General features: G+C 34.1%; 1 protein-coding gene across 2 annotated transcripts in view; it reads left to right on the forward strand.

The window, feature by feature from the left end:
- CEP120 (centrosomal protein 120) overlaps positions 1-13,632 on the forward strand; it is a 37,337-nt gene extending 23,705 nt beyond the window's left edge. For both annotated transcript variants that reach the window (XM_083884326.1, XM_083884327.1), the window contains 3 exons: positions 761-859; positions 10,733-10,878; positions 11,545-13,632. In XM_083884326.1, coding sequence (XP_083740452.1) covers positions 761-859; positions 10,733-10,878; positions 11,545-11,785 — 486 coding nt within the window. In that variant the 3' untranslated portion in view covers positions 11,786-13,632. The remainder of the gene's footprint in view (positions 1-760; positions 860-10,732; positions 10,879-11,544) is intronic.
- The last annotated feature ends 8,447 nt before the right edge of the window (positions 13,633-22,079 follow it).

Raw genomic sequence — 22,079 nt, forward strand, 5'->3', positions numbered from 1 at the left:
AGACTTTTTAAGCGCTTATATTGTATATTTTTAGGTTTTCTATTTTTGTTAGATGAATTAAACTAATCAGTGTTTTAAGATCTTCACAAATTTAATGAAAATAATTTTTTAAGATTAAAAAAAGCACTTCCTCAGAGATGTTAAATTTTTTTTTTGTTTTGTGTGCTTCGTAAATATTTTCATTTGTCTTTTAATACAAAATTCTTTTTGCACAGATAATAAAATTAATATTTACTGCTAAAAACTTCTAAAGCTTTATTAAGCTAGTAAAATCAAAGGTTCACACTAGATACAGAGATTTTAAAGAATGGCTTGAGCAGATGGGTATTTCAGAGAAAAGAATGTAGGACATATCTTCCTTCAGCAAACTAAAAAAATCTATATACCTTTTTAAGAGAGATTTATCCAGCAGCATTTTTATTAAATTAGTGTTTAGAACCTTACTTTGAATAAAAAAGGCATGAGGGGATGGCTGATTTAAGAATCTTAAATTTAAAAGTTACATCAGCAGATTTAGTGCTAAAAACTAATCCTTTTCTTTTTGTATAGACGGCCATCCAATAAAAATAAGGTTATATTTTAAACAAGAAAATGTTCTTGTGCCATAATATTTATGTTATATTGTATAACAGCTTTAGATGATGTTGTATATTACGCTACATAAACACTTTTCTTAAACCAGACCCTTTGTATATATACATCTTTCAGTGATCGTTACTGCTGTTATTGCTTCAGCTGATATGATTTTAATTGCTTTTAGGTTGAACTTGAAAGAAAGTTAGAGTCAGCTACCAAGTCAAAGCTCCACTACAAACAACAGTGGACAAGGGCTTTGAAAGAACTTGCAAGGTTAAAACAGGTATGCAGGTTTTATTCGGTCATATGAGACAACCAAATTATTGTCATGTTGGAAGCTACTAGGATTACTGTTAACTCCTGTGTTTGTTTGTGCAAAGTAAAGTAGTGTTTGTTTTTGCAAAGTAAAGCTCTCAGCTATGCTTTTAACAAAAAATGAGAACAGAAAAACTGGCTTGTGTTTGACTTCGAACTCAGGAAAGCTCAAAGCTCAGACCTGCAAAGAAGGTTGAAATAGTTAAAAGCAGATGTGATTACAAAAAAAAAAAAAAAAGGTGTAATTTAATTCGAAATAATTCTACATCAGCACTTCCAGGAAAATATTTTGCTACAATCCCTATCATCTCGGTCAGTTACTGTCCTAATAACTATTTTGTATTTTAATTGTATAATGAATGAAGGATAAAGGTGAGATTTTACTGCTAGGTTTTAACAGAGCACTTGTGTGCGTCTGTGGCATCTGTAAAGGTACAGTTATGTACTTTTGACTTGAAATTACTCTGTTAAAATTTGCAGTAGTAGCAGCTTCATCCTTGTTGAATCGGTATGGCATGATGTGTTTTGTCATCATCTGTCTTTCATGAATTCCAGTAAACATTAGCTAAACAATGTGCTTAAGAATGGCTAGCTTTTCTATTGCCCCTGACAAACAAATTAGTAAATCATTAATCCCAATTGATTCATGAACAAACTTTGATGTGAACACGTGAACCCAAAGCTTCAGAGTTCAAGTTTAGTAAAAGGTCTTTATTGCCTATATTCACACCTACTTCCACCTTGAGGAATACTGTTGGGTTTTCTTACAGATTATGGTACCTACTTCATTTCTACTGATAGAATATTTAAGTGTTGGAGAGTAAGAAGTTAAGCCCACACTCTTCTAATTTATAATGCTTCTTTAATCTGTATTTCTGTTTGAAAAGAGTCAATGTACACCATAATCATTATTAGTAAGTTAAAACTAACCTTCATTTACCATCTCTAAATTGTACCTTTTTTGCCGAGCGATAAAAGGAGTCATCTCCAATTTGCGAAACATCTATGCTTGAGAAGGTGATGGGGGAAAAATATAAATCTTATCCCTCTGATTAAGATTTCTTCAGCAGCCACGAAATATCGAGACTGTTTTTTCTTGCCATGTTTTAAAATATCTGTAGAATAAAAACAAAGATTGTCACTTGCCACACTAACACTAATGTATATCACTATCAGGTTCTTGTTACAAATTTCGTCACCATAGAGCTGATGATCTGAATTCAGTAATATATGTTGATGTTTTCAGCTGAAGCTCTTGATGAAAGTCTGAACCATGAAATAAGTTGGCATGTACAGTGAATTATGCTATCTAAAACTTTTACAATAGAATAAACCCTTTCAAAGTAGTTTCTTGTGGTTTTTATAATCCTGTGCTTCATCTATACTTAGCCTATTGATAAAGGTTTTAAGTGACTCTAAAGAGCCAAATAAAAGTTGAAACAAATCTGATTTTTAAAAATTTACTGTATTTTAAATATAAATTTGGAAACTGTAGCTTAAGGAATTCTAGATTTGCTTTAGTTCAGATGATTTGTGCAATTGTGCATAGTCTGACCAATTTCTTGTTTGAATTGGATTAGTACCATGTTAATTTTGCATTGCCTCTGGTGAATAGCCACAGGGCTGTAATCTGTGCCAGTAATTTGTCACACCAAAGCTCTCTAGAGAACTATACAAAACATTTGTGTAGTGAGGATTAGACGCTGAAAGCTGTATCTTAGATTGTTAATAAATGTTAATGACAAAACCCAGCTGGTAAGTCTTGGAAATGAGATCTAATGCTTTGTGCCCATTGCCAAAAAAATGTTTAAACAGAGATTTCCATTACTTAAAGGTGACCTGGTGCAGTCAATTTGTGAATTAAAGAAGCATAATCTACAGGCTAAGCATTTAGTAAAATGCTCTTCTGATTTGCAACCATAAAAGTCAATGTTTCCTTAATTAAAAAGTTTTCTTTTACTTTGGAACTAGTTCTTAGCACACATCTGGGATAGTTTTATATTTTGTAGAATATGAGAGACACAGCACATAACTTAAAATATGAGACTGTTAATAGAATATGATCTAAGCTTCTCCATGGGTAGGATTTTGAATGCTAAACACAGTGCCAGTTTTACTAAAGTACACGAAGGTACACATAAATCATATTTACCTGTACTTAGAAAATACAGAAGTTAATTAAATTTAAACAGTTTGTAAAACTGCGTGACAACAGATTTTACCCAGCTTACTTTTCTCTGTTACTCAGTAGAAGTCTGTATTAATAATTCATTTGTTATAGCCCTATTCAACTTTTAGGGAGACAAAAATGTCATCAAATTAGCTATCTGTGCATATCTGTGCACCCAGGTAAATGTTACCATTTCTAGAGATTTCAAAAGCTCTTTCAATGTTTACTGATTGGGTGGTCTTAATACTATGCAAATGAGATTTTTTTTTTAAACTTATGTGAGCATTATTTATAGGAGAAATCCCAACTATTTACATAAAATTGCAGTCATGCTTACACAGAAATTATATATCAAATTTAGTACCTGTCTGTGTGTAAGAAACATTGTATCAAAACAACAATCAAAAGTGGTAGAAATGTCATTTTCAGAAGTTGATCATTTCAGTTAGATTTAATCTAAATAGACAAAATCTCAAAATATGTGTACATCCAGTGTTCTGGAATAAGTATTTTTATAAGTTTTCTCATTTGTTTGTGTCCTAAAGACCTGTTAGGACCAGCGCTGAGGTATTTGTTTAAAAGACCGTAGTCCATATTGGCTGGTTGACAGTTCATTCTGTCTTATCCAGTATCTTGCTTATCCACTCAGTAATTAATTTGATTAATTTGTAAGTAGTTTAGCCAAGGATAGCATGTAAATCTTTGCTAAAAAAAAAAATAAAAAGGCATACACACACACACACGAAAAAAACACCACAGTTGAAAGTCTAAATCTTGGTTAAAAACTGTGTCTTGAAACCATCCAGGCCCTCCTACTGACTTGTCAGCTCTGGGTTATTTTCAGAAAACTTTACTTGAGTTCCTTAGCTTCAATCGTAGCTTTTTCCCACAGACTTGCATGGTATGTATGAGTGGGAGAGTGAATAGTGGCTGCTATTTAGCCATTGTTTAGTCTAGTGTATGTATGTTTACATCTCCCTTTTGGATTTATAGGCAGCTATGGCAAAATAAAGATTGTGCTTCCTTGATTGAAGAGCCTCTTAACTAAAGTACCTGGTGGCATACAGGGATTCTTTAATGATCTGATTATAATTCACATTTTGATGTGTTTTTTTTTATTATTGGGTAATTTTTATTAAACATTGATATTTCTGTAATATCATAGGTTTCAAAATGTGATTAAAATTTCCACCATACCAGCTTCTAAAACAGTATTCATTTCTCAAGCGCTACATTAGAGATGAAAACTGGTGAAGAAAATTAGTAAAACCTTGAAGGAGACTATCTGATAGCTAGAACACAGACTTGTTTGGTATAGATTTATTTTGTTTGTGAAGGGAAATGGCAAAATATGAAATTAATAAGTGAAAGGAATATTGGTGATGAGTATTATTGAAGGAGGCAGGTGGGAGGCTGAAGGAATAGGAGCAAGAGGAATAGCAGGATTAGCATTGCTAAGAAAGTAGTGCAGGAGAAGGTACCTGGACCGACCAATACATATTGCAGAGATAATCCTTGATATTCTTGCATATGATATTGATTCATCTGTTGCTGCCTTACTGTGGGATAGTGGCTGATGACTTGGTGATGGTGCAAGTGTAATGTATTTCCAAGTGTTCTGAGTTTCTGGTGGGTTTTATATTCTATTCACAATTGTTGCCTTTAATCCAGCAACTCATGATCCTGGAATGTTCCCTTAGATGAAATTTAAAAATGTTTAGAAACAAATTGTAGTACTTCTTACTGAGATCTAAAATAGCCTGACTGTCTAGAATAAGCAGTTGGGAATAAATCTGGAATGTCCCTTATTTTAGAATGTATTATAGGAGTAAATTTTGGAAAGTTAGCCAGAAAGTCTACTGAGAATTTTCAGCATATAGTCTGTATGTTTAAACTTGTGTGCACTGAGATACAGTTGAAGAATACCAAGTATTCAAATATAATTTAATTTTTCAGTATACATAGAATAAAATTATGTTACAAGAGGATTTAGAAATGCTGGACTTAATTTGATATGTAAAGTAAATGTGCAGTTGTGTTTTATTGATACTGGTTCCTTACTTTGAAACATCTCACAATAAATTCTGCTACATTTCAAGTCCTACTATACAGCAGAGATCTGCTCCTTCTCTATTTAAATAAGAAAAGTGCTCATTGCTCAGTGGATTGTTACATTGTCATAGAAAAAGGGGATTTAATATCTGAGTGTCTGATGAAGTGACACTAGTTTCATCACTGAGATGAATAAGAAATCCTTCTTTCTGTCTCACCATAACAAAATATAGTCCTTTTATAGTCCCTCAACATATATTAAAAAAATTGTATATAAATTAATTTAAATGCCTCCCTTCTTATCAAACTGTTGTAAATCCTTTGCCATCTTCTTGTATTGATGGATTATTAGGAAATGGGTTTCTCTTGCTCTGCTATGAATGGTGTACATAGAGCAAGTTTTCTGTTATGCGCCCTATGAATTGTTATGACAGACTTTTTAAAGAAGTCAAAGACTAATGTTGGGAAAAACATTAGAAAATCACAGAATATGAAGTGTGTAATGTAAATTACACACAGGATCCATCATGAAAGAATCCCTTCTCACTTGTTTTAGTGTCTGTTTTCCAAGCTGAACTGTCATGAACTGAACAGTAGGAAAATCTTGCTTCAGCAAATGTTGATTTTTTTAAAATTTCTTAATTTAATATTGTCGTGCTTCAGTGATGCTATATAGAGCCATAGCTTGGTACACCTCTAAAATTCTTGACTTTCTGTGGCTTAAATTAATCTGGGCTTTTCCCTCAACACTCCAAATAATTAAGTGCCAAATATTTGCCATGTTTACATCACAATTGTATTAGTAATCAAATTAAATATTAAATCACATTTATGTGAAAGGAATTCCTACCCAACATTAGCTTGGAGACAGAATGTACTGATAAAGGTGTTTCTCTCCTGTATTGAGAAAACAAGACTTTAGCACACACTGTGTTAAGTTTTTTATACTATATTTAATCTTGCTTCCCTACACATTTGGGAGTATTATTCCTAGCAAAGAGCATGCTCACTAGTGGCACTGGTTTTAGTTTGTTTTATGTTTGCTGGGTTTTTTGGATAGAATTTTTCCTCAGTTAAAAACATCAAAAGGAACAGGAACAAAGGATTCTGCAGAAAAGCTTTGCTTTTCCTTCATCTCTCCTTGGCCTCTTCATCATTCTCTGCCTTTTTCTTGGTTAAATTAAACATTACTAAAGATATTCTTAAAAAGTTACAGTTCTGAAATGAACTTGTTCAGTGAGGGCATAAAGGGCTCATCTGTTAAATAATATCTGATCAATATGAAAGTATTGGGAGTAGTGTGTCCTCTTTCTGATCTGATTGAACTTCAGACATTATTCTATTAACCTTAAGTATATGTACTACTTCTAACTTCTTCTAGACCTCTCCTTTGAGCTAGTCTAAGATGCCTTTTTTGCTCTCAGATTGCCATTATGAGCATGTTGCTGGACAGCAGACAGTAACACATCAGCATGTCACAAAAACCTGTGGTCCTACATACTGCTTCTAGCCAGCATTCAGTTATGCCTTTCTTCTGCAGTGCAGGTGGAAGAACACTGCCAAAGTTTTCCCTCACAGATCTGAGTAGTATACTTCACAACTGAAGGACTGGATTAGAAGGCTTATGTTCAGTGTAGTCACAGCTATGTGATGATTTGTGTTTATGTGAAAGTATTGCTCTCCTAGTAACAAGTACTACTTTGTTTTGCATTAGTTTTGCAATATTTAGATTTTGGTCAACTTTTGCATGATGTACTTTCAAAATTAATTCTCCCATACAATTATTGAAATATATTTCAATAATTACACACATATTTGATAGACTTAGATTAATACCCCAGCTTCCCATGACAGTACCCCTAGTTTAAAATGAGACAGGGAAGCATGAATAAACTGAATTGCAGAACAAGGAGTTTCCTAAAATTTATCCTTATCTCATGATATGCAAAAAAATTTATTGGACTGAAATGAATCATACCACAAAATCAGCATAAGTTGAAAGGCTGATAAAAGAGGTAATGGCAATTAAAAGTCCTCTCTGGTGTAAAAGAGTTAAATTTTTGACATCACCTTAAAAGGAAAATGTCAGTCTCATCCTCCAAGATGGTTTTCCTACAGATGAGTCATTTATTGTAAATGACATTCTATATAATTTATTGTGAGTCCTTCAAGACTCTTACCACTGTTAGATAATGTCAACAGGAAAGCCAGGCTACCCTAGGCAAATTATCTTAAAACCACCACTTGGATATGCAGGGTGTACTGCATCTACTTCAGTTGTATCTGTGTTAAGTTTCTTATACTTGTTTAATCAGGAGAAGTATCTAATCACCAGACTGAATTACTGGATTCCTTACCTGTGAAAACAGATAACTAGAAATTTCTGGATTTATTCTACATGTACAGGTCAACAGCTCCTCCCCTGAGACTAAATAGGACTTCACAAATGAGATTTAGCATACTCAAAATTTTAGGTCTCATGTTTGAATTAAGGTATTAGTTGCAACTTTTTTTTTTCTGTAACAGCAGTATTTTAATTTGCTTAACTTTGTAAAGGATTTAGCTTAGGAAATTGAATGAGGACATTGAGAATAGCAATTGATGATCTGAAAAAGAAGTAGCTTGTCCTCATACTTCTAGATTATATGTAATTGAGGTAAAGAGATTGACTGTCAGTCTATGTACTTGTTCTGTTAGCTGAATTTGAACTGGTTTTTTAGCAACCTACTTAAGACAAGATTATGCTCAGGTTTTTTTTCTTACTGGGTACATTTAGCAGAATGAATAACTCAACACTCTTACAAGTACCGAAATAGTTACGATAATTCCATTCTTTCTCATAGCCCATTTGTTCCATTCTTCTTTGTGACCTGTTTTATACTTGAAATATGGCTTTACTGTCTGTGAACTGTTGCCTGTCTATATATTTGGGAACCAGAGAATGCCATTGTGATATTTGCTGGGTATTTAAGGGAAAAAAACTGACAAAACCCATCTCTGCCTCTTCTTTCAAATACTTCAACAGTACTGTTCTATATGTAGTATTTTTTTAAAGCATAAATGTCTATCTTCATTTAAAACTTTCTGTGATCAAGAAGCTCCTTGCATGGTCAAGTATATTGCTTAAGTTATTAAATTCCACTCTTTTAATAAGTGGAATCATGTCTCTAGTTGGAATATACCTAGTTTTGAGTTTCAGTCATGCTTTTCATTGGATGGGAAAAACCCAGCTAGTGAACTGATGTGAAATATCACGTCAGATCAGCAGTAGATGCACACGATCTAGAAACACAGTTTGGATATCTTTGAACAGCCTTCAGCAGCTCTTAGTTAAGTACATCATGAGCCACCATTTGCATTCAGGCTATTGTCTTTAATGGACATAAGTGAATGCATTCTTTATTATCTGTTTCCTTTTCAAACTGTTTCCTTTTCATATTTGTCTCTGTAATATCGCATTCTTTATGCACCCACATTTTCCCCACTGAATTACATTGTATCAGCAACAAACTTCCATAGTGATTTCCTCATTTATAAATATGTTGAAAAGTAGATTCTTGTGAAATTTCCCTGTTACCTTCTTGCTCTTGTGGAGATGATCAATTTTCTATTCTTTCTCTAGTGTTCTAAATACTGAATCAGCTGAGAGTACTTCTCACTGTGACTGCTTAATTGTATGTTTAGTAGGAGGTTTCTTTAGTGTGGTGTTTGCTTGGATTTTTAAGACTAGTGGGAAGAGTGACTTTTCTATAAAAGCTAGATTCATTCTTCCTGGTGTACATATACACTGTATTATGTTTCGGTTTAGTTGTGGTTTCAACCAGTTTGGTCACTATGTAAGTTAAGTTCTGCTGGTACTTCCTGGGTATTTCTAAGGCCTCTCTTTAATGAAAGAATAAAATAAAAAATGGGAAAATAGTTATTCCTATGGTGTCAACACCAGTTTTGTGATGGATTAAGAGTAACCTCCAGTCAGTGTCACAACTTTTTATTTGAATTTTCTTATAATTCTTAATAATTCTAAACATCAGCAGTCTGTAGTAACCTCTTTTGATATTTGCTGTATGTATTTGTAGATTATTCTTAGGCTAAAGCAGAATAGGTTTTATTACAGTATTCTTCAGCTCTTTCCTGCATTAAAAAAGGGGTTTCTCTCACATGGGAATGTCCTTCTACAGTGAATTCTTGATGGGGAAGGAAAGACTATGGCCTTATCTTTACCAAGTACTTTTTCTATACTTCAGTCATCTATCAGCTGTAGACTCTTTGGCAGGAGTCATGATTCTGTTTTTTTATTAGTATGTATCTCTTTAGCAAGATGTTCTTCAGGATTTATAACCTGTCTCACTGAGGTTCTGACATTTAATTTGGCTGTCTAGTGTATTGAATTTAGTATAAAAACAAAGTTTTTAGAGTCTTTAGGGCTGATTTCTTGTTGAATACTTCTCTATTGCTTTGTCTGTTAACATTAACAGTTAAAGTCTTTTCAATACCATTTGCTTCTGAAATTCAGATTTTCTTGCCCATTATTAATCATCAACAGAGAGTGCTTAAAATGATGGCAACTGGAATTCAAGACTTGATCAAAGCACTTCAGATATTATGAGGTTGACCCTAATATGCTCACACATGTCAAACAAAAAAAATATTTTTTTTACCTATGTAATAGGTATAATACTGGTTGTATTAATAATCAAACACTCCAGATGAAAGCAATGTCAGAATTGCAAAGATAAACTTGCACTTCATGATATGCCTAGATCCAGGATGATTATGTAACCTCTTGTCTTATTTTTTAATTGCCTGAGGTCTTCTGTCTTATTCGGTGTAAGACTGACTGTATTGAGATCGTATGCACAAGGTCGTATGGAAAATGACTGGGAGCAAAACAAGTGGAGAGAGGACTATGTTTACTAAATCACTTTAATGTTATGGAGTAGTGGTAGTGGATTCAAACCTTAGATTTTTAAGTTTCTGTATAGAGTAAAAAAATTAAGCCAGGCAAAATTTTAGAATGGATAGACTGATTTCATTAAATCCACAAAGTAAGTTATCTTTTACATAGTGCTATACAAATGCAAAAGGACATCTTGCCAGAATTTTGTTTCCAAGGCTTATTTTTTAACCACAAATTGTAATTTCAAAAAGCAGTTCTTGAAGCTTTGGTACTAGGCACTATGGGGTTGATGGTGGAAGTTTCCTGTAGCTATTTAGCTTTTATTTTCTCAAACAAATTTATTTCATATACCATATAGTGAAGGAATAAATCTCAGTAGCTTGAGCAGTTCCAGAAGTGTAAATTTTATGTCTACCAACTTAAGCCAGAGTTTGTAAGAGGATTTGTTAATAATTTTGCTGTTTTGTTAATGGGAAGATATCTGTGATTGGGCTGCAGTTGATCCAGCCTGGACAGGTTTATTGTGATGGTGATAGTCCCTGGTCTTACTGCGTTATAAATATCATTAGCTAAGATATTCTGTTAACTCCTACATTCCTAATACACCTGAAGATGTAATTGTCATGACTTCATTCCTGAAGTTCTGCTCTGTTGCTATAATTAGCACTTTTACATGTAATCACATAGGCAACTCAGTTATATCTTCACCCTTTCCCACACAGCGAGAACAAGAAAATGCAATGGCTCACCTTAAAAAGCAGCAACAAGAGCTCGAGCACATGAGGTTGCGCTATTTGGCAGCAGAAGAAAAAGAGCTGGGGAAAACAGACCGACAAGAGCTGGACCATATCAGAAATGAACTTAATAGGTATAAAATATATTTGTAAGATTCTTCCTCAACTGTCCATTTTCCTTCATTGTCTTCCTGTCAGTCTCAAAACAGAAGATTCAATTAAATCAAGATTATAATTGACCGTCAGAAAAAACACAGTTTAGTGTCCCTTGGGTAAAGATTGCACATTTGTAAAATGCAACAGTACATCAGTATAGAAAAATCCTTGTTTAACACTACCTAGTTTATTTTGTTTAAGGTCATAGATGTAGAGCACAAGGCTTTTTTTCTATTTTAATCCTTAAGTTCTAAGCATAGCTGCTGTCTTAAGAAAAGAATAAGGCACATTTTGTTGTTATTTTGAATACATAAAAATTTTAAATTTATCTAATGTTATCCTCCAAAAGCTGTCTGCGCTGGTTTTGTATGTTGAACCCTTTTAATTTGAGTACAGTTTACATTACCAAGCAGGAGCCTTGATAGTGAGTATCATAGTTACATATGCAAACACAAAAGGTTTTGTTAATATTTAAGTAATATACTAACATTTCTTTTTGTTGTTGTTGTTTTCCCCAGAGATGGAATATTTTTTTACCTTTTACTAATTTCTTTATTTTACATAGTAGTTCAGTAGATAAAGAACTTAATGCAAAGATAATCAAAGTGGGGATTAATATTCTCTAATTCTTTCTATTTTATCAGGCTAAAACAACATGAAGAAGAGAGAAAGAAGTCGCAGGATGCTAGAGATAATTCTGCTGGTAGAGTGGATAGTCTTTATTGTAGAAAACTAAATGAGAATACAGATGATTACCTCTCTCGTCTGATAGAAGAGAGGGATACCCTGTTGAGAACAGGAGTCTATAATCATGAAGACCATATTGTAAGTGAACTTGATCGGCAAATCAGAGAAGCTATTGCAAAAAGGAACATTACTATTTAAAAGCATGCAAAAAGGTTTTAGAAAGAGCTAAAATCTGAATAGAGTGACTTTTAGAAGCCTGTAGTACTTCGAGAAATATGTAACATCATGCTTTGTTTTGCACATTATGGTCAGCTCTCTTTGAAGTCAATGTAAATATTTGGAACATGTCAACTGTCAACAACTGTTAAGCACAGTTGTAAGTTTTATGGGGGCAATGACTGATTTTTAATGTTTTTATACTCGTATGTGTATATATAATTGTGTATGTGTAAATATATTTATCTTGTGTATCCTCTTCCAAAATGTTTCCTACCTCTTTTTGCATCACCCTGGGTGATTTGTTTATCACCCTAGATTTATTTGTAACATTTTTAATATTAATTCTAAGAGGTTTTTAGTCAATATTGTTATGAATTCATTCAATTTTTTAAAATATCTCTTTGTCTATACTAGGCCAAAATTATATCAGCTGTTTTCTCTGATAAAACTCTTAATTCTGAACTAAGCACTGACCCAATGTTTGTTTTTTACTAAATGACAAGTAATAAATTTTTGCTTCTCTGCAGCTAACATAGCTAAGTTATGTAGTAAATGAGAGACAAGATTTTGAGTGTGAGGGGGAAAAAATTAAAACCTTATAAAAACCTTATAAAACTGAAACCAAAGTTATTAACTAGACTGATTGTACAGGGTTGCTGTCACAGTTTTGCACAAGTCCTGGTAAGGGTTTATACCCAAGACAGTGAAGATCTTACTCAGAAGTATATATGCATTCTTATATCAATGCCTAATGAAGAAAGATGCTTGAAACATAAAACAAGAACTTTCCTAAGTCTGAAAACAAGATGTTTTCTTTAATCAGGATGTAACCACTTTTAAGTTACTTAACGTGTATTTCAAAACACGTCATCTCATTACCACTTAAATTGTATGTAAAGTTTTGTTTGATTGTGGAAGTATGAACAGCATGCAAGGGAGAAATCCACAATTAGTGGATTGTGCATAATCACAATTGAAAAACTTTTGGTTTCCAGCTTTCATTGCATTTCTGTTGTATTTGTATGGATTTACCTAATAACAGTAACTTACAACACTGTATGTTCAATAGGCATTCTTGTCTGTCCTGTACTCACAAGTTTCTATTTGAATGTCAAGGATAAAAATCATCTTGGGATTTATTACTTTTAAAATGAATGAAGGTACCAGTGGAAAAAATAGTGGTTTGGGTTTCTTGCATAAAATCACTGAACTTTCATTACAGAGAGGATTGTATAGATGTGACCTTCCTCTTTTATGTGGTATTAATTATACAATGGGAGGAGGGGTATTTGTATCTGGCTTCACCTCTCCATGCGTTGTTTGTTCTCCTCCTTACCATGAGTGTAGGTCCTGCTAAATAAACTGTTCATTTAGACTCCTTAGGAAAGTTATAAACAAGCTGTATAAATATTGAGATCATATTCCCTGAGGAGTACTTGAAATACTTATCAATACCAGACTTTGTAAGAAATGCTTTTGCAAATGTATTTTTTTAAGTAGTGTGCTTAGAGATCCCTTTCCACTAAGCAAAGAAAATATCACCTTCTTAAATCCCATAGAAATCCAGGAAATGCAATTTTACAATACTTTTTACATCATGCTATGTCATACCACTGATGCAGACTTATATGCAATTATTGTAAATGATGCAGGGAGCTTCTATCTTGACAGGAAAACTTGTTCATGGATTTTTTTCTTCAAATGCTTGCTCACTTGTGTAGTTTCTTCTCTAGACACTGGAGGGTGCCTGAGACTTAAATATTGCAAAGACAGTGTTGACTAAATTTTCATAGCTGATTGGTTTTTCAACTGGTATTTTATGACTTTTCAGGTGTAGTATTTTATGAAATAAAATTTGATTTTCAAGTCAATATTAAGGACTTTGCATTTATTTTTTAACTATGTACTTGAGTAAATAATTTTGTTTACTATTTCCAGTCATGACATCGTTAGTCCTTGAATCTCTAAAATAATAAACTTGTTAATCAAAGTTAATTTCACTTTTTGGGTTTTTTTTTAAATTAATTTTTTAATTGAGTCTGTAGCATGTAAAAAATTACAGTCGTGTTGCTGTATGTTTTAAAAAGAACTTGAGTTTTCTTTCTAGCAAATCAAAGTACTGAGTAAAATAAAAAATAGAATGTTTCATTTTTAAAAAAACATTTATAAACTTCATAAGTTTTAAGCTGTTTAGGTCCATTTAACCATTTGAAAGATCACAACTTGCAAGGTACAAAGCATAAATTTTGTGATTATTAAAATAACTTACATGGAGTATTCATTTTTTTAATAATCATTACTCTTAGTGTTTACTGTTTGTATTAGAATGAGGAAATTAATGATAATCTAGGCTGTATGTTTCAGTTTAATTTTTTCCGGTACAATTTGTCTCTGCTTCAGTCAGAAGTAGTCCAGAAGCAAAATGTTTGTAGTAGATACATATAGCGGAGCTCAATATTATTGTCTTTCAAAGAATTTTTATGTTTGGTTCCATTTACCTTTTTATTATCTCAAAGGCATTTTAGAGCTTAGAGTCCTTCAGTGGAAACACCAAATAACATTTTTTAATCAGAAATGTCTCAAAAATTTTATCTTAATCTCTCTTCATTGCATGAGAAATGTCATTTCAAGCAGATGCATGGGATAAGAAGCCCATTTTAATTAACCCAGCAAAAAAAAGGCTGCTGGAAGTGAGAACTGTGTTTACTGGTTCAGTCCTGGTTCCATAGGCCAGAGAAAATGTGGTGGGAAGAGGAACAACTGCTAGAGCCTCCTAGAATTCTGGCAAAGTGCTATTGATTTTATTGCACCCAGGTTTCACTAGGGAAGTTGATAGAATTATTTCAAAACAATTACCTTTTGCTGATATGTTTCTGTGACAGAGGTGTCAATTCCGTGTCAAATCATTTCCATCTTTAGCTTCACCTGCCTTAGGATTTGGGCTCAGAACTTGCAGTTCACTTTGAATAGGAAACTTTGATTATAGCCTGTATTTTTACAGTCTATTCTAGCAAAAATATTAGTCCAATTTGAAATTAGGGCATTTAGAAACACTGTTGTTTTTTTTCATTATGATCTTCAGGCAGAGGATCCCTCTCTGTGTCTTTATGTGACAATTTTTCTTCCAGTGGTGAGGACTTGCTGTTGCCTCAAATTACTTACTACAGGTTTAAATGTAGGGCAAGAAGCCTGGATGCAGTGTTTGATTGATACAGAGCACTCACTAAGATTTGAGAAATTTTACAAAGAAAAGGGCCCTTATTTCCCTGATAGTTGTTAGACTATCTAACAGAAAAATGATTTAAAATCTTATAAATTTAAATTTACATATTAAAGCAGTGGAATGCTTATACATACATCTATGAAAAAAATATGACCAATTATTTCAGAAATAAGATAGTGTAGTTATGCTTTGAATCTGAATAATTTAAATGTATAGCTACATTACTGATCTTTATGGTATTTTTTTTATTTTGGAGTGAATCTCTAACCAGTGTTTCTATAATATTTCGGCGATGATCCAACACTTTTAACACTTAGGCACTTTCTAAACTGCTGTTGCAGAAAAGAAGCATTGTTATATCTGGCACTGAGCTTTCAAGTATTCAATCTGCAATTCTCCTTCATCGCAGTTTAAATGCTTCTCCCTTCCATCCACTGAGATAAACCTTAATGCACAGCTAAAAACAGAAGTCCTTTATCATATCTTCTAAGTGCTACTGGAGTATTTATACCAGTTATTACATATTTACACAATTATTTATTTTGCTACTACTGTGCCTAAATGATCATGACCTGTGTCAAGCCTTGGATGAGAAGCACTAGCCTCGCTATTGTTAAAGACAGAGCTGTAGAAAGGCGGCTGCATACTTAGATCTCATTTCATTTGTTTCTCCAGGGGGTTGTATTAGTAGTGTTTTCATTAGAAATGTTTTTACAGATGTCGGCTATCCAGATATGAAATCCCTGTAGTGGAGAAGCAGTCAGGAGTTTGGCATTCAGAACAGAAAGGGAAAAAAAATCATCTTTGAGAGACTAATTTATAGAAAAATAATTTACTGACTTTCTAATGTATAAATGTACAGTAACCCCATGGCAGCTTTAATGCAGAGTAATTGAATTCTTGCAAGTGCAGTTATTTTCTCTTCTGAACTTGAAAAAATGCTACAGCCTGTCGTTCCCAATCACTGAAGACTAAAATAGTCCCCATTAATAACGCTGCTGGAAAAGTGATGTCCTTTGCTTTGTAGTCCTGTATTCTTTATTCCAAGTGAAAGACTTCTGGTAGTATGACCGCATTTTAAACAACTTACGTATTACTACAAAAAGTTTTGTACCAACAACATACATAGCAAGTAGATAATTATGGAAGTGTAGTGTCATAGAGTGTTTGAGCAAAAGGTTTAAATGCAGTTAGTGAGACATGACTGCATTGACAAAATTATATGGCATCAAAACTTAGAATGGGTTTGCTGGGGCAGGTAGAGTCTAGGAGAACAGTCCACAGCCTAATACTCTTTCAGCAGTTACTGTACATTGCTCATAGCTTTAAATGTACTATGAAAAAAGATTGAAATTTGAAATAAATAAATTTTGGTTTACAAAGGTAAATGTAAACAGAGCAGCAAAATTAAATCACCATGGTTCGAGGAGCAGGCAATCTAGCTAATTTTTTTTTTTTTTTGTAAAATTTAAGAGGTAATGGTAAATCTCCAGCATTTGTGTGTTTGCTTGATGGCATAAGTGAGGGTGGTTTTTTTGGTTTGGTTTTCTGATCTGGACTTACAGAAAATAATTTTAGTGATCTCATGTTAAGAGATGTTTGTTGTACAGACACCAGACCATCAGTATGTTTGCCTGAAAAGGCTACTTTTGTCAACAACTTTAATACTGTAATGCAATAGATCATCCAGATCAGGGTCAGAAAGCATCATGATAATAACCAGTTATAATGAAGCGTGGACACAGCCAAAGTTGCGTCTCATTCATGTCAGATAGAAAGTGGATGTGATGTTTCTCATCCAAATGAATAATACAGTTTAGGAGTTTGTTAGAGCCAGCACTGTGGGTATGCTCTCATGAATACCCATGTGTATTTGGTGTAAACCACAGAGCCTACCTGTTGCTCCAGGAACCCTTCAGGCAAGGTATAGAGTATGTTTGCTCTAGATAAGATTTTTGATGTTTCCATAGCAATAATGTTTTCTTTGCTACAGTTTTCCTGACTTAAACCATTGCGGATGCAATGATTTAAGTACTTTAATTTACTGATTTATTCTGACTCCCTGATAATATAAAATTGGACTGAATAAATGGTGTTAATAACCCAAAGTAAAAGGAAAATAAAAGCCCCAAACATAGAATAATAGAAGCAAGAACACACCAGTACCCTAGGGAATTGGTAGGTATATTTCTACAAGAGGGCAGTGCTATTTGTGGGAAAAGTTGCACACCTCAGCTACATGACTAGTTATCTCTGAAGCGAGTTTTACTTCCTGTGCCATCCTAATACATCTTGCAGAACACATGACTTTTTTTTTTTTTTTTCTGGGGGCGGGAAGTGATGGTCTCTGACTATCATCTTGTTGCACATATACAGCAAATCATTAAAATAGTCCTAAAGGTTTACCTGAGGATTCAGATTTTTATGCTACTGATCCCATTTAATTTACTTATATCATCATCAATGCAGCTTGTAACTGCCTAATTAGAAATGGGTAGGCTGAGCAGGAGGGCATCTTAAAAGCCCATTCTCTCTCAAACACTGTGTAAGGGGCTAGCAATGCTTTGCCATCCTGACCAATACCTTGTGTTGCAGTACTTTCTTTGTTCAGCATAGTAACATCTCTCCTGAGTTGCTCCTGAAGGTGATCCCACTGGTAGGCTGAGGGTTGGACGCCAAGTCTGTGGTTTCTCTGCCCATCTTGGTTATAGGGGTGTTGACTGATCCTAAACAGGGCTCTAGGCTTTCACTTCCTATCAGCAAAATGAGAATAATGTGGGAAAAGCTTTTCTGTGTAAGTGGTTCACAAACTGCTTTAAACTCCAGCTATTTGTGTTGTCCTAATGCTCTTAAAGGAGTAGATACTGGGTTCTACTGAGATGCTTCTTCAGCAAATGAGTATGAGCTATTTACTTTGCTCTTTTATAGTAGATAAATCAGTACGTTTTTTCATTCTTCTTGCTAATTACCAATACACCTGAAACCTTTAGAAAAAAGCAAAAATTACTTCAATCATTATGTATAACTCTGATTTCTAGAGAAGTTAAGGGAGTCTAAGGCTGCAGCCTTCCATGCAAGGCTAGGTTAATCATTTTGTTAAGACATTAATTAAATAAAATTATTTGATGAGTGCAGGGAAAAGGACAAAATATCTGAAGTTTTGAGTCTGCCCCAAACAAGACTTTTTTACTGCTATATGATAGTACTACTTTTGTTTCTCTTCTGGTAAGATGAAGGTGATTCCTCATTATACTGATGATTTGATGAATAGCTAGTTAATGCTTGGTTGTTACAGCTATTTGAAAAAGAAAAGGTCAAGCATTTTTTGCCATATCCCATCTATTGAGTAAATAAGTAATTGCAAATATTTTAGTGAAAACTTTTATAGGAAAATCATTTCATGAGTTATTAGTATTGAAATACTAATAAAAGCAAATCCCTATTATGCTAATAAATGTGGCAAATACTTCTGGAAATTAATCTTGAAGATGGAGGGAGGCCAGCTCTTATCTAAGTAACCCAAATGCTGTGGAACCAACAGATCACTGCCCACATATCAAACGTGACTGTGCCCATAAGATGATCACAAACTCATCTGAAGCTCAGTACAAAAACTCAGGGTCTTCTGGGCCACAGTGGGAGGAGGAGGAGGTGACTTTGCATCATTGCACTTTCCATCATATGGGAAAGATACTTTTACTGCCACTCACAATACCTTAGCCTTGCCCAGTATTCCCATTTCTTTGCCCAGAAATTCCCATTTCTTTGCCAGAGTGGACTTCTTTTCCTGTTATCAAATGTACACATGATGATGAGAATAGCAGTTTTCACTAGAAAACAAATTATTGAATTGTTTCTTTTCTGTGAATAATAGAAAAGTTTCATAATTAAACATGCAGAGAAATTATGTGCTACTTTATTACTGTATTTGATCAAGCAACTTTGGTCAATTTTTTTTTTTTTTTTTTTTTGAAGAGCAGTAGGTACATAAGTTTGTTTGCTTTTTAAAGATATTTTTTATGATTACTCAAGCAATCTTTCACAAAGATTGGAGGGTTTCCATGAGTTTTCTTTTTTGCCCTTCCTTTTATGCTCATTGAGTAAGTCATTCACATCATCTGCACCATTATTCCTGGAAGTATCTCACCATTCTAAAAGTACAATATGTTAGCTAAAATAAATGCTTGTAGAATAAAGCAACAACAACAACAACAAAGACACAAAAGCCTGCCCATGTGTTTAATTTAATTGCTGCTTATTTTTCAGCTCAAGTTTCAGATAAAAAGGCATTTCATGCTTTATGGAATGCAGTTTTTTACGGAGTGCAGACAACATGCTAACTTGTGTACCACAAAATAACAAGCTCATATGAGTACAGGCAGGGCTGCTGTTTGTACTGCCAGATCCAAACTTTAAGTTAGATAGTTTTTGGCAGTGTTACTTATACACCAGTTAATCCTGACTTAGAAAAAAAAATGAAAGTCCATCTAGGGCCTTTAAAACCTTAGCTAACTTTTATATTGCACTAAGAGATGATTTAGATGTCACATTAAAGACTATAATTCTTAAAATCTTCCCGCTGTTGTGGGCATTAGATCTTTAGATGCTAACACTTTTTTTTTTAACACAGAAATGTAAGATTAATACTGAGACAAAATACAAAGCAACTTTTAGTGGGCTTAGCTCAAAATTTGTTCTATGCTCACAAGGGGAGAAAGCAGGCATTTAGTGGTATCTGCTTTTTTTAATAGAGGAACAAGGACTGTAATGAGGAGTAACAGTTTGAAGGAAATGTACTACCCCATATGTCTTCAAGAAAGGTATATATGTGTGTGTTTAAATATGCTGATTACAGAAGGAACATAGTAAAAAGAATCCACGAAGGTTTGTTCTGTTTTTTTTTTTTTTTAAGGCAGAGAAACTTGTTTTATCTCATGGTGCCTTCTTGATTTTCTTCTGTAGCCCAGAGCAGTATTTCGATGGCTCAGCAGCCAGATTACATAAAGTCATTTTAGTAAGAAACAAAATTCTCTTTAGGGACACAAGAGGAAATATGTAATCTGGTTCACAATATCTTCCCTTTTTAATTCTCTTCTTATGAAAAAAAACCCAACTAAACCAAATCCAACCATTTGGGAGTTTCCTTACAGAGATTTCTCAGATCTTGTATTTATTCATGTAAGTCTTAATCAATACATTTTTTTTAAAATATCACAACCTTGACTCCCTTTTCTAACTCTATTTTTATTATCACAGTATCTATTTTAATGGGTATTAAGCTACAATGTCCCTACCTTATCTTTGTCAGTTAATGTATCTAATTCCAGCATCCCAGAGGGAATAAACCTGAAGCTAAAGCCTGCAATATATTATAGAATCAAGAACGCTTATGCAGAACAAACAGAGGATTTAGCTTGGATAAACAGCAGAGAGCTCAGTGTCTTTTATGTCCAGAGCTCAGGACTGGATGAAGAAAATGACTATAAATCATCCCTGAGAAACAACATAACATAAATGTTGTATGTTTATTTAAAACTTTATACAATCATTTATCTGGGCTATAGCTCAGGTTCAAAAAGTGGTCTGCTGTAATGAGGTACTGAGACTAGCAGTGATCAAGAGTAAAATGATATATAGTCTTCAACCAGAATTTGCTTATGGGAAGAATGGAAAGCACTTAAGCAGACACCAAGTATCTATAGCTAGTAGATCAAGCGGGAGGATAATGCAATAATAACAAAAACTTTGATAAATTTTTTCCTGTTTCTCTTCAAAATATCACATTTCTTATAATGTGACACTGTTTTGAGAGCTAAGCAGCCAGCAATTTATGCCTAAATTTTCACATTTGAATAAAGACTGATTTGTTGTGAATGTCTGAGGTTTGACACAATGTTCCACCAGACTTAAATTTAAAAAAAGGGCTAAATCTTTGCCTAGCCTTGCATTCCAGGGACAAGCACTTTTTAAAATGTGCTGCTGGGTTTTGTTCTCACAGGAGCAAACACTTCTGTGATTTCATGGCTTGTAATTGTTAATTTTTTTTTTACTTCGGGAAATCTAAGAGTCACTGACAATACATTTACTGGCTAAAGGAGACAGGCAAAAAATATAATGCAGCTTTTATTGCAGAAGGAGATTTTTCCCGCAAGTGCTTTGCTCCATTGAGTATTCCAGAGGAGAGACTATGGTGTCCCAGGAGATGCCAGTGTTTGGCCCCAGGAGTGCCCAAGCAGAGAACCATGAGGTTCCAGGACAGGGTTCAGCCATGACATTCCCAGCAGGACTGGTGTACTTCCCATGGTGTGTGGGCACACTCTGGACACCACAGTCTCTAACACAGCACCTTTTACTTTCCATCTCAGTGTCGTTCCAGCAGATCTTCCTCCATGGGGAAGATCCTGTGCTCTGTGGCACAGTAGGTCCCACCCAACCCTTGGCAAAGTGTTTACGATGGTGGCAGCTTCTGATGTGACTGCAGCCACTGTCCCTCTCCCCAGGTGCTGCATGCAAAGATTTTCAACTCTGCCTGACAAATCTCCCAGCACTTGGCAGTGGTTTTGGGCCCAAAACCCTATAATTTTTTCATTTCCTCAGGAGATGATCTGGTGGCAATTTAAAGCCTGCTCTCTGTTACCAAATTAATGTTAATTTAAGCTCTCTCTGTTACTAAATTAATTTTAATTAAGCTGCTCTTTGTTACTCCTGCAATATTGCAGGAATACAGGTCTATTTGTTAGTCACTGAAGAATTAACCATCCAAAAAAAAAAAAAAAAAGTGAATCAAGTCACACCATTTTCACCTAGATATTTTTATTTATTTTGAGGTCCATGACAATGAGGGCCTGCAGAGATGGGGCTGACTGGAGCACTGTATCTCCTGACAAGAACATCAGAGGTGAAACATTTTCTTCCTCCTGCTTCCCCTCCACAGTTGATAACACCCTGTAAAACAGCACTGTAAAGAGCACAAGCTCATAAATACTTCTATGCCCATGCTGCTCTGGATGTTTTCGAGCAAATATATTTATTATGTCAATAACTAAAAAA

This window comes from Zosterops lateralis (assembly GCF_965231275.1).
Source record: "Zosterops lateralis genome assembly, chromosome: Z".
Classification (NCBI taxonomy): domain Eukaryota; kingdom Metazoa; phylum Chordata; class Aves; order Passeriformes; family Zosteropidae; genus Zosterops; species Zosterops lateralis.